The sequence below is a fragment of the Lycorma delicatula genome, chromosome 11 (genome assembly GCF_047948215.1).
Source record: "Lycorma delicatula isolate Av1 chromosome 11, ASM4794821v1, whole genome shotgun sequence".
In the NCBI taxonomy this organism is placed as follows: Eukaryota; Metazoa; Arthropoda; class Insecta; order Hemiptera; family Fulgoridae; genus Lycorma; species Lycorma delicatula.
In genome coordinates, this window is record NC_134465.1 from 59,595,310 (window position 1) to 59,608,931 (window position 13,622).

Consider the following 13,622-nt stretch of genomic DNA (forward strand, 5'->3'; position numbering starts at 1 on the left):
TAGGCCTTCAAACACAATCATCACACCATTGATGAACTCAAAGTCAATATTACAGACTTAATCACGAATATTTCCAATTCAACTCTTAGAAAGGTTTCTGATAATATGCTGAAAAGAGTTCGTGCATGTATAACTGCAAGGGGTGGGCATTTTGACTATATTTTTTAACAATTATGTAATAGGTTTTTATTAAATTGTTAGTAACAAATACATTTTTTTATTCCACCTAAATTTTCCTTTCTTAAATTACATTTAAAATTGGGTAACAGGACTAAAAAATCACTCTGTATCATTACAGTAAGTAATGTTAATTGATATTACGTCTTATATTTGGTTTTTTAATCCTATATATGTTTGGTTTGTTTATATACTACAGAAAAACAGCGGGAATTAGTTGCAAGTGAAGAATCAACATTATACAGCCAAGCAATTCATTACGCAAATCGTATGGTTTATCTTTTAGTACCTTTAGATATGGGTTGTAAAACACACCGACAGGATGGAAATCACATGGATGAGGAACGTGCTAGTAATATAACTAATAGGTAATTTTTTTTTTTTTAATATTTCATTGGCTATTTATTGTCATTTTTTTAATGAATGGATTCTTCCTGGATACAATACATTTATTCTGTGGTCTATTTGAAATAAAAAACCTTCATTAACAGCAGTTTTTTTTTTCATATTATAAAGTTTTTGCTTTAAACAGCACAGAAGACTGTTTATTAATGCGTTCATCTGTTAATTTCCTGTTAAAATACTAATAGTACTTCATTCTCACCACCTACATTCAGCCTTATCCATCTAAAAACTACAGAAAAATAATCAGGTGCACTTAAATCTAAATATAGATCACGTCTATGAACAATATTTTTATCAATTCATGGTATCTTTTAGTCTTAAAAAAGTTTTCATAAATGTTTAACAAAAAATTTGAGAACCTTATCAGGAACTGATGGGAAAAAGAGCAATCAATATTAACTTTTATGAAAAACTTTGTTATATTCTTATAAAATATTCTAATTTTCAAAAATACCTTTTATTTAGCTTGCTCTTTGGTGAAAAAGAAACATTGTATATAGAAAAATAACATTAAATAAATGGGTTATTAAAGGAATTATAAAATTTATTTTTAACTTATATTTTAGTTAGCTTTTACCCTTTAAATTTTCTTTTGACTTCCAAGATTATTTAAAAAATTATAAAGGAATATTTATTTATTTTATATTTTTTTATTAATGAAATAAAATTTGATGTACTTTTTATTTAAAAAAAAAAATGTATATATCTAATTTAATAGGCATACAAGGAAGTCATGTGATATCCACATAAGATTTTTAACTTTTCTTACATGATTAATTTTAATTTACTTTTTTTTTAGATCAAGTGTAGCTGAAAGTGATAGCGCTGATGTAGAATCAGGTTTTGAAGAACAAGATCCTGGAGAAGCTGGTGCAGCAGTCATTAAAATGGTATCTAGATTTGTTGACAAAGTCGGTACAGAAGGCGGTGTTACTTCAGAACACATACGTAGTTTACATCAAATGATTCCTGGTGTTGTACATATGCATGTTGAAACATTAGATGCTGTTCACCGTGAATCAAAGAGGCTTCCTCCAATACAAAAGGTATTTAGAGATTTTTTTAAAAATTATTTTGATGTGGTTTGTTTAAAAACCTTGAAATTTAAATCCATCTATAGTATAGGCTCTTATTTAATTACATTTTAAAATCTAAACAATACATACATACTCATTGCTCAAAGGATTGTTCTGATTTTGTTAAGATGATTTGTGGGCTGTTTAAATTTTTTTTATTTTTTTTTATTAAACAAAAATAAAACATGTCTAAACTTGGGTAATGTTAGTCTTGATTATGTTTTGTGTAAAATTGCAATTCACTGTGTTGTAACTAATTATTTACACTCTGCAAATAAAAATAATATTTTTTTATTAGTGATTTTTTTTTTCTAAAACTGTATGATTCAACAACAATAAAACCAATTTCTGGTATGTTAATCTGGATATGATACCTGGAGAAAAAAGATTCTGACTTCAAATAGTCCTTTTTTTTTAGAACTAATTCAAATATAAAAATTTTAAAAGTTTAATTTTTTTATTCTGATTCAGTTTGTGATATGGATGATAATGAACCTAATTTTGAAATTACATAAGGTTTGAGGTAGTGGACAACTGTTACGGCTAAAATTCAAAGATTTTTAAAACCTGTCAAAAAGAAAAAACTCGTGCAATTATCTGTGTTAAAATTTTTTGTCGGTCCTTATATATTGTAATTGTTTCATGCAGAGTTTAATAATTAGTGATTTTCTATTGCCAACACAAATAAATGTGGTAATTAAGGGAAAGAGGTTTAATTTCAAAACGTTTTTTCTTGAATGGTTTGTTTTTACTTAAGTTGATTTTAGATTTTCCAATTCAGTAAATCAAATTGCACTTTATTTTAAGTTAATGAGTTAAGTTATATGTTTAAGTGTTTTAAATTTAATATTAAATTTTTTTGAGTATTTACTTAATGATATTAATTTTTATTTTTTTCAGCCAAAGATCTTGACACCAAGTATGCTCCCAGGTGAAGAACCTTTGGCTGATGGTTTGCGAGTTTATTTGTTACCTGATGGTAGGGAAGAAGGAATCGGTGGTATTGTTGGCGGACCACCATTGTTGCCTGCAGAAGGAGCAATATTTGTTACCAATTATCGTATAATTTTTAAAGGAACTCCTTCTGATCCTTTCGGTATGACCTTTTTTTTTACATTATGTTTTATTTTTATTACAAAATATAAAAGTTAAACTATATCATCTTCATGTTACAACTTGCTTGGTTGAAGAGTGACTTAAAAAATTTGTAATAAAAGAAACTGATTGCTGTTTTTTCATGTAAAATCAGAAGTTTTCTACTGATAGGGGAATCTAAATGTAAGTTACACTATTGAAGTATATTGTAATATGCTAAAATTAGTTGAAAAATTTATTGTTTGCACGAGTACATTCTCTCATGCAGTCTTTATTTATTTTGACTTGAATTTTTTTTTGTAAATTTGAGTTTTATTATTTGTCAAAAACAACTTATAGATTTTGTTCAAAAAATAATAATATTATTCTTTGTCATCATATTTTGTTAAATAAATGTTTTCCTGTTCCCAAAGTTAAAATATGAAGGAAAGTCTAAAAGTAATGGGAAATTTTTATTTCCTTCCCATTCACTTGTTTTGATATACTGACGTTCCACTATAAATCATAACCATATTGGAATTGTTGTTTCATTCTTAGCGATTTGGGGTTTTGAATTATTAATTTGATATAAGTGATCCTTTGTCCATTTTATACCAAGGAAGGGAGTGAGCAGCAAAACTATTTTCATTTTGGAAGTGGTGAAACCAGCAAAAATCATTGGTGCCAATCTCTGTGTGGTGGCATCTCAGTCTTTTATCTGGTCGTCCCAGGTTTGAATCCTGGTCAGACATGATATTTTTTATATGCTGTAAAATTCTATTTACATATTCCCATGTACAAGCTTTTTATGCTTCTGTGCTGAATTAATTTATCAACAAAAAATTTGTGAAATGAGTGATCAGTTTTTTGGATTGATAAACTTTTTTTTTTTTAAAGAAAGTAGGATTTTTCTCTCTAATGGACAGTAGAAAGGTAGACCTTCCCTCCTGTAAAAGAATAATGACAATATTGTAGTAGTTAAACAAATGGTTAACAGTAATCAATAAATTAAACTTGATGAATATACAAGTAAGTTGAATGTAAGCTATGCTTCTGCATTTTCAATCATCATCCATGATTTTCTAAACTTTTAAAAAGTTACACCCCTGTGTTTCATGTCAGCTGACAGATATCCATAAAGAGAATCGTTCAAAATTAACTGAGGATAGTAGTCACTGAGGATTGACATCTATTCATAACTTTGATCCAGAGAGTGAAAAAATGTAGCCTAGAAACATACTTTATCTAAAAAGATTTCAATACTGACATTCGTTCAAAAAAGTTGATGATGGTGTTATTTTGGGATATGGAAGGTCTAGTTTTTATTCACTTCACACCTAAAGGTGAAATGGTAAATAATGCAAACTACCACTATGAGCTATTTAGATTCTATGAATTATTATTTAGATAAGTTCAAAAACCATTGTAAATTTTCAAAAGGTCTGATTTTGCTTCAAGATAACCTTATATGGCTAACAAAATAATCCTTTGCCTTCAAATTCTTGTTTTGAGGACCTGCTCCACTGATTGTACAACCCTGATCTAGCTCCAAGTGAATTTACTACTTTTTTTAAAGGAAATTAGCCTTGACTGACTGATCATTAGCTTAAGGAATTTTATTTCTATTGATTACTCTCTTCCCATAATCACCTGCATTTCAGTCACACTCATCAGGATAGGAGCAAAATAAAATTTTTCAGCACTTCCCTATGTTTTCACGATATGTTAATGTTATCCAGTTATCCTCTGATACATAACTAAAACTATTGGCACTCTGTACTCAATTTTCTACCTGCTGACTGATCCCAGCATCCATCATATGTTACCTTTGGCCCAAATATTTAAACTTAATGTTTTCAACTCCCTTTTTATTTTATGTTTTCTGTAGTGTTCTAAATTTTCATTATATTATTTCCCATGCCTAAATTACTCCGGTTGTTCTGCACTTTTTAGTTAAATTAAGAGCTCACTTTACGTTATGAGTTTTAATATTTTTATAATTGATAATAAAAATTGAGGAATGAAAAAGTCATATTAATATTTAAAACTTTTAAACCTTACCTAATTTTTTATTAAGAAAATTTATTTTTTAGCTTGTGAGCAGCTAATTGTAAGAGCTTTTCCAGTTACATCTTTAACGAAAGAAAAAAGAATATCAGTACAGTATTTAGCACATCTTGATCAGTGGTTGCAGGAAGGATTACAGATTCGTTCTTGTACATTTCAGGTAAGATAAATAAGTAGATTTTCTCATAATGTAATACTGTAAATAGTATTTCTTAAGGAACTGTATTTTATTTTAAATGGTAGCTAATAATAATATATTACTGTTATATATTTAAAAGTAAAACAAAAATAACACTAGAAATTCTATCATCTGCAGATGACAGATATTTCTGTATTTCACGAAACATTGGATTTTTAGCAAGGAGTAATGATATATCAATAGCCTGAAATTTTAAATGTTTTTTTATTAAAAGAAAGTGAACAGTTATTGTTAATTATCTTTTTATAACAATTCTAGGTATACAATGGTTGTTAACCAAAGTCGTTATAAAAAAAAGAAGTTATTCCATATTTACAGCATTATGCAATTAATCTCTTTCAAAGTACTCCTTCCTGTTATACTCAGTTCCCCACATTCCATTTGATAAGCAGTTCTGGAACATATTTTTTGAAATAGCTTTCAAGACCTTATGCAGATTTTCTTTTATGGATTCTATTTTCTCAAATCTCTGCCCTTTTAACAGGAATATTAATTCTGGAAATAGAAAACAGTTAAAAGGGATAGTTCAGATTGGAGATGGTAGAGTGATTTTTTTGTTCAAAACTTGCAAATTAGCAATGACATGTAGCCTGGTACATAGTAGTGAAGGAATCACTAGTTGTTAAATCGAAGTTCGGGATTCTTCTTCCTCATATTTTCTCAAAGACACCTGATGACTTCTAAGTAAAAGTGATAGTTGCCCTACCAGTAGATTTTTCACAGTGAACTGTGTCTTTGATATCAGAATAGATTGTCAGTATCACCTTTGTGTTTGAATAATTTTTGTGTAGTGACTGACTTTTGTTTCTTATCATACCCTTACTTCCATGTCTCACTGCCAGTTAATATTGTCAGTAAGAATATTTTGTCATTGTCGTCATCTGCCCAATTCAGAAGTGCCAACAGATACAGTTGGTTTTCTGCTCTTGTGACATGTTCAGAATGAACTTGGTGGCAAACGATCCATTCTTAATTTTTCATTTAGGATTTTATATCGTGAATCTATTGAAATCCATTAAATTCTGCCATTTTGCAAACATTGTTTTTATTTTATGTACTTTGTTTGTATTTTATGTTTTTTCATTTGTGTGGTGTGTCCATTGGTACTGAAGCCTTCCCTGGTCAAGCATCAACTTTGTAAGATTCTAGACAACTTTAAAAATATCTGAACCACTCGCGTAGCTTTGTGTGAGGCTCAGAGTGTCCCTCTCATAAGAAGAAAGTTCAGTTGTTTTTTGAACATCCTCTTAAAAAGGTTCAAATGAGAAAATCAACATATTAATAGTTTGGAGTGTACTTTATTAAAGAGTATGGAGAAGCTAATCAGGTTTAGTTTATGTAATTTTTTTGATACTTTGTTAAATTCCCTCCACTGCATCGTTAAGCAATGTTAATAAGAATAACCATTATCATCATATTACATCACTTAGTATCATCCTGACCCCATAGGGGAATACACCCCTTTATATCTTTATCATTAATATGACCTTAAAAGATATTTAGAGATAACAGTTAACATTATTTTTCTCACTTTTGCTATTTATGAGATAAATTTAAAAGAATTGATTGCATGCAGCTTTGTAGAAGTTACTTTTAAGTAATATTTACAACTAAATGAACATCTTTGTGTAAAACAGACGTTGATTTTCATTTGTTTCAACTTCCAAAATTAATTGATTGATCTCTACTTACTCATAAGCCTCATGTGTTTTAATTTATGTAAAATTGATGAGATTAGTTGATGGTCTACTGAAAGAATGTACTTTATGTATTCTTGGAATTAGTTGGTACTATAAATAACTGTCATTTAATGAAAACAACTATATATATATAAAATTAATAATATTTAAATTGTTTTGAAATAGTTATACAAAGTACCAATTTAAAATAATATCCAATTGTAAACAAGTATAAGGAATTAAAACCATTATTTTCATATTATGCCAATTAAAAAGCAAGAAAAATGTAAAACAATATAATGGTAAAATTACTTTCTATTGTTAGAAGTCAAGAATGTCCAAAATTATACCCAATTTTTATATTTCATAAACTATTCTTGCTAATGTAGTTTTTATTTATCCCATGAAAAACAATTTTATTGCATTTATTGTGTTTTATTAAACAAATTAGAGAGCAAGAAAGCATTCAAAAATTATTTAATGAAATGTTTACTTAACATATGAAAATTAATTAGCAATTTTGATTGTTAAGTAATCATTATCATTGAGAAAAAAATCATTTCAATTGGTATTAATTACAAAATCAAAAGTGTAAAGTACCCTCCCCAAAAAAAGCAAATAAGACTGGTGGAAATACTTGTTTTGTAAAGTTTTATAAATATTGTTTTTATATTATTTCTCAGTTAGTGGTTAGTCTAGTGCTGTGATTCTCAACCTTTTTAGCTCCACAAATCCCAAAAAATAATAAAATATAAATATGAATATTTTGTGATTCCCCAACCCCAAACCAAAGAAACCTAGTTAAAACTATTTAGCTGCATTGATAACAGTGGATATGAACTTGCATTTATGAAGTGTACAAACATGAGCATTACAGGATAATCAATGATGTGTACATGCTCATTGTAATTTGGTTTGCTTTCATAATATTCCCTGTGAGAGCACCATGTTCAAACGTGCATATGGTAATGTTTAAACACCTTGTGCTTTTAGCAATATAAAAGAGGCATAAGGAATTGCAAAGTGTCAGTTTAGTTTCAGTTTTGAAGCGTGCACCTATTGGCCTTTATTTAAGTTTCTAAAAATATAGTTTCATTGAAAATAATAATTTAAGTTTTGGTTTTTTAGTATGCAGTCAAACAGTGTAACTTTTTTTTTATTTTTATCAATTAGATTCTTTTGGAAAAAGGATAATTTATTGTGAAAAAATGAAGCGAGTCATCTACACCCAATGAATTGATTGTTAAAAAGACAAAATTATACAATTACAGGTATTTAAATTATGGTTTTACCTCATTGGATGGAAAACCACAATGCATTGTTTGCTTTCAAGTTATCTCCGATGAAAGCATGAAGCCATCAAAATTAATTTGACACTTGGAAACTAAACATCCGGACCACAAAAGCGCAAACCCTTAGAATTTTTTGAAAGAAAATTACATACGTTGAGAAATCAAGCTTCTATTTGTAAATCATGCCATACTGATAAAAGTACACTTGAAGCATTTTATCTCATAACGTGAAGCGTAACTAAGATGTCCAAACCCCATACAATTACAGAAAAACCTCATATTGTCTGCTGCAATTGATATGGCCAGTGTTTTAATAGATGTGGAAGAAGCAACATAATTGAACAAAATTCTGCTTTCTAGTGACAGTATTAAGTCAAATCGATGACATGGCTGCCGATAATCAGAATCAGACAATTCAACAAGTGCCTTCAACTGAATCGTTTAGTATTTAGTTTGATGAATCAACAGATATGGCAAAATTTTCTTAGTTCTTATGTTTTATATTTATGTGAAATATGATTGCAATAGGGACAGATCAATCAAAGAAAATATTATAAATACCTGGTCATGCAACAGGACAATGTCTTTTTGATATTTTGTATGAAGCTACTAAAAACTCTAACATAAATTGGATGTATTGCAGTATATAATGATGGTGCAAAGGTGATAAAAGGAAAAAACAGTGGATTTCTGAAAAAATTAAAAAATCATCTTATACCAAGGGCAAAATGATATTCAGTCTTTATTGTGTAGATTTATTTTTTGTAAGTGGTTTTTAACTATTTTCTTGCTTTCTGTTTTGTTTCAACAACTGTATAGCATTTATTTATTGTAGCACTTTCTACAAAGTTTTAATTGCCTGATTCTTTAATACTCATATTTTAATGATAAGTTAGTAGTTTCTCTTAACGAGAAACTACTAACTTATCATGTATGTGTTACTGATTTGTTTTAAATCATTTTTTTTTTAATTTTATTACAGTTAATGAAAGTAGCTTTTGATGAAGAGGTTACACAAGAGAGTATAGAATGTTTTAGAAAATTAATACATAGAGTACGACATCCACCTCACATATTTCATCATTTTGCTTTTACTGGTCAGGTAGCTGTTTCACAAACACCATTGCATAAAGGAAAAGAGAAGAATGCAACATTAAAGTAAGTATTGTTTATAAAACGTTATACCAAGAATTCGTGATAGCTTATGGTTTTTTCATCATGTTTTCTATTGCAGTATTTGATTATTTAATGGTCTGTAAGTGATTTGTATTAATTTTAGGATCATACTTGAAGTTAATTTAATTTCTCTCTTTTATTAGTGTTTGTGTAACAAAAGGGAAAGCATTGTTCTGATCAATTTATGACCCACCTAATGGATTTGTTTTTATCAACATATTAGACACCCCTAGGCCCGACATACTGAATTCTGTATTATAGAATTCACTATTTATAAGTATTAGCCTCAGTTTGGTTGTATTTCAGGAATGGTTTTACGTAGCATGAATTTAACTCCAGTAGCTTAAACATTACAGGTTATAAAAACTAATATCATTTTAAAAAAATATTGAAAAGGTTTATGAGCCTCTACTTCTAAAAAAAATAATGCAGTGTTGGTAAACTTTATATTTTGACTGTTCCAGTTTATTGATTTTTAAATTGTAAAAATTGTTTTCTCATTATATAGCTAATCCCTCTGGTGAATAGAAACAAGGTGTCACTTGCTAGTTTTTTTCTACTGTTAATGTATTTTCTATATTCTTCTATATCAAAGAAGTTTACGATGAGTAACTTGATTGCATGTACTTACAGTGTTACAGATGTTATTCTTCTAGTTAGGCTTTGTGACCTTAATGACTTCCAGAATTTGTGCAATTTAAAAATAAGATAATCTTTCATAAATAGCAATTCAGGGCTCATAAATCTGATCACTTTTTCAAGCAAAACATTTTTTTGAATGGAAATGAATGAACTCATACTTCAGAACAAAAACAAGATAGTTTCATCTTTTTCTTTGATATCTGTTTCTTATTTTCCTCTATTTGTTAAGATCCAGCAATTTTCTTTGCCCGTATTAAAAAAATCTTAAGTGATTTTTTTTGTTGAGTTTTTCATACTAACTGAATCCGCTTTTCAGTAATTTATTTTGTTTTCCTATATTATTGGAGGTCTGTTATAAAATAATTTTATAATTTGCACATTCAGTTTTTAATTTTTTTATTAAAAACAGTAATACTTTGAACAAAATAAAATAAAAACAGGAAATTTATATTGGCTTTTATTTTTTTTAGTTAATTCAAGATTTCTTATAAATTTTATCTGCTTAAAATTTATGTTCTTGACTTTTTTTTTATTTTTCAGGGGTTTTGCAAAGAAAACATTATTAAAAACAGCTAGAAAAGCAGGGTTTAAACAGAAAGCATCATCTAAAAGACAAAAATATGTGCTTCCAAATGTTGGTAATCATGTTAATAAGTATATGACATCTCCAGGACGTATGAGTTTACCACTTGCTGATGCAGATGACCTCTCTGGTGTGTATATATAAGTATAAAACAGTCATAATTTCAATTTTTTGGTAAGGTTTTTTTTTATAGTTTTATAAAGAGTTGAAAAATTTAAATCTATAATCATATCAGCAATTATTTTTTTCATTTATCGTTAATCGTTATAATTTGCCGATAACATGATGTATATTGAGAATTATGACTTCTTTTATAATCCATGCATGTGAAAAATTCAAGGTAATCCTTGAGTGAATGTAATCAGTAAGACAGTTTAGTATATTATCGGTTGGAAATTTTGTTTTTACACTTTATTTTATTAACATATATCAAGATGTGTTGTTATTGTAGATTAAAGTTCACATTAAATGGTGATGATAACTTTTATTTTCCACATTATATGAATACGTATTATTTATAATGATTAAACATCAACTAAACAAATTTAGCTGGTGTTTGTTCTTTTTTTTAGATTGTAATAACCTCTAAGATATAAACAGTGTTGTTATCCTGTGTTCATTGACATTATGTATCTAATTTACTTTTATTCTGTTTATTAACAAAATGAAGAAAACATGTTTTTGAATCATTGGTCATTTGAGTGCTTTGGTGTTTTTACCATTGTGTTCTGCTTTATGCTAATATTTTAACTACTAATTATGACATCCTTACCTCAGTTAACTATTTTATAATATGTTCTTTTTCTTCGTTTACTGCCTCATCTATCTATGAACAAATTATTCAAAATCTGAATGTTGTATATTTTTTATCAGTTTAGTTCATCTCTTTACCTTGTTTTGCTTTTTCCAAATCTTGAACATTTTCCAAATTAAAATTTTATTTTCAACTTTCTTTTTCGCCTTGACTAGAAACTATATACAGTGAAACCTTTCCAACTGACCACCTCCCTAAATAATCAAAAACATTAGGAACGATGAAATTTTATATACATGTGTTAATATTTTATCTTCCTGAATATTACCACTCTCCAATCCAATCATGATCACATAATTTGGGTTAGATTCATACAAAGTGATTTACATTCTTGGAATTTTAACATCTGTCATAGAATGAATTATGTACATGTATATTATACAGAAGCATTTATCATAAGCACACATGCAATTTATTGAATTAAGCTGGCATACTGTTGCCTACTGCAATAAGGTGATGAATGACATGTACAAAATGTTGCACATATTTTTCACTTCTCACTAATAAATTTGTTGTTTTTAATTTTATCCTGCGTGTTATTGTACAGCTTATTAAGTTCAGTGTAAAACCTTAACTGTATGTGTTCAGTCAACTCATAAATTCTGATGCTGTGCTATTTTAGCGTATAGAAGTTTTGTTACAATACACTTAACCATCTTAAAATGCCACAAAAGGGTTTTAAACAGCTTTTTTTAATGTTGGTGGCACAAATGAATGTGATAAAGGACAGTGAAAAATGCCTTTCCCAATGGTGTTTTGCCAGTAAATACAATGTAGAAAACTCAGATTCAAAAAATTGTAAAATATATAGAACACATTAAAGAAACATGGTTTAAGAATGGAAATCGACTCAAAAGGGGAGTGTTCACAAGAATTTTAACAAATTAATGAGCTTACTTTTGCACGCTTTAATGAAGCATGCAATAGATGATTATTGATCAGTGGGCTGGTGATATAAGAAAAAGCTTAGTTATTTGCGAAATCTTTAAACAATGAGCAGTTTAAAGCTAGTATTTTGGTATGCAAATAAAAAAAAATCATGAATGATGACCTTAAATTTCCAAGATTGGATAAATAAATTCAATGAAAAAATTTAATGTGACAGGAGAAGAAACATTATACTTTTAGATGATGCAACATGTCATAAACCTAACTCCAAATTATCGTATGTAAAAACTTTTGTTTTTACCTGCTAACACTTCGAGCAAGCTAAAACTCTTAGATCAGGGAATTATTCAATCATTCAAGCTCTTTTATTGTCGTCATATTTTCTTAACCCTGGTTGCAAGAATGGACAAATCTGAAAATGTGGAGACCTAACTCAACATATTTCTGAATCTGACGCAGTAAACTGGATGAAGTCATCATGAGAATTGGTAAGAGCATCAGGAGTCGCTAAGTATTTCAAAAAAATCATCGACCCGACTTTATCTATAACAATTAAAACATTAACAGATGAGTGTGCTTAAGAAACAAAGGAAGTACTGCAACTCAAAAAGGATGCGGGAGTTAATGTTGTTATGCCAGCACTCCAAAATTTTCATTAGGTGAAAATCTACACATTATGTACCATTTAAAATAAATTGCATCTAAATTAAATGATAATATACTAATGGATTTATTTGAAAAGACCAAAAATCAAATTGAAAACCTCATAATCAAAAAGAAAAAATTAGCAGATAAACCAAAATTACCATTTATTAAAAAAATATATATATATATTTTTTTTTATTTCTAACCAATAATAATTAAATATTATTTTAAACATGTTAAATGTAAATTATTTAATTAAATAAATGTTATACTGTCTTAAACATTTTAAATGTTTAAGGAATGTTTGGGAATAAAATCCCAATCAGGCATGGCATTTTCACACGTGCTACAAATCATTCATCTCATCCTTTGAACCAATACCTAACTGGAGGTTAGGTCCTGGAGGTTAAAAAAAACAAAAACATTATTTTGCATGAAAGGTTTGAAAATCTAAAGTAGATTATTAGTTAAATGATAACCTTTTAAAAAAGGTGAGCTTCATAAGTTATGTGAATCATGGAAAGACTGCTGCCACTAGTCTTTGTTAACATTTGTTAGAAGGATTTATTTTTAGGGGAATTCAGGTTACTGTAATTTTGGTTGTTACATTTACTTCTTAGTTCAAATTATAATTGATTTTGTTATTCCATATTCTACAATTAAGTCAAATAAAGGTTTTTTTTTTTCAGTTGATGAATTTGAAGTCGGTGTACCGCCAGGATTAGTGACGCCTGCGACTGATGCTAAAACTTTGGAACGATTAAGTGAAAGATCATATGTAAGAGACTGGGTTAGGTTAGGTCTTGGCTGCAGTTCAAGTAGCAAAAATAAGGATCCATTTCGTATATCAACTATTAATAGCGCTTATACAATGTGTCAGAGGTATGTAATAATAATGTGTCATA

General features: G+C 28.4%; 1 protein-coding gene across 1 annotated transcript in view; it reads left to right on the forward strand.

The window, feature by feature from the left end:
• Positions 1-13,622, forward strand: part of Sbf (SET domain binding factor) — a 145,991-nt gene that overhangs the window by 91,726 nt on the left and 40,643 nt on the right. The window contains exons 15-21 of the mRNA XM_075378127.1: positions 377-545; positions 1,382-1,628; positions 2,559-2,754; positions 4,826-4,959; positions 8,952-9,127; positions 10,328-10,500; positions 13,407-13,599. Coding sequence (XP_075234242.1) covers positions 377-545; positions 1,382-1,628; positions 2,559-2,754; positions 4,826-4,959; positions 8,952-9,127; positions 10,328-10,500; positions 13,407-13,599 — 1,288 coding nt within the window. The remainder of the gene's footprint in view (positions 1-376; positions 546-1,381; positions 1,629-2,558; positions 2,755-4,825; positions 4,960-8,951; positions 9,128-10,327; positions 10,501-13,406; positions 13,600-13,622) is intronic.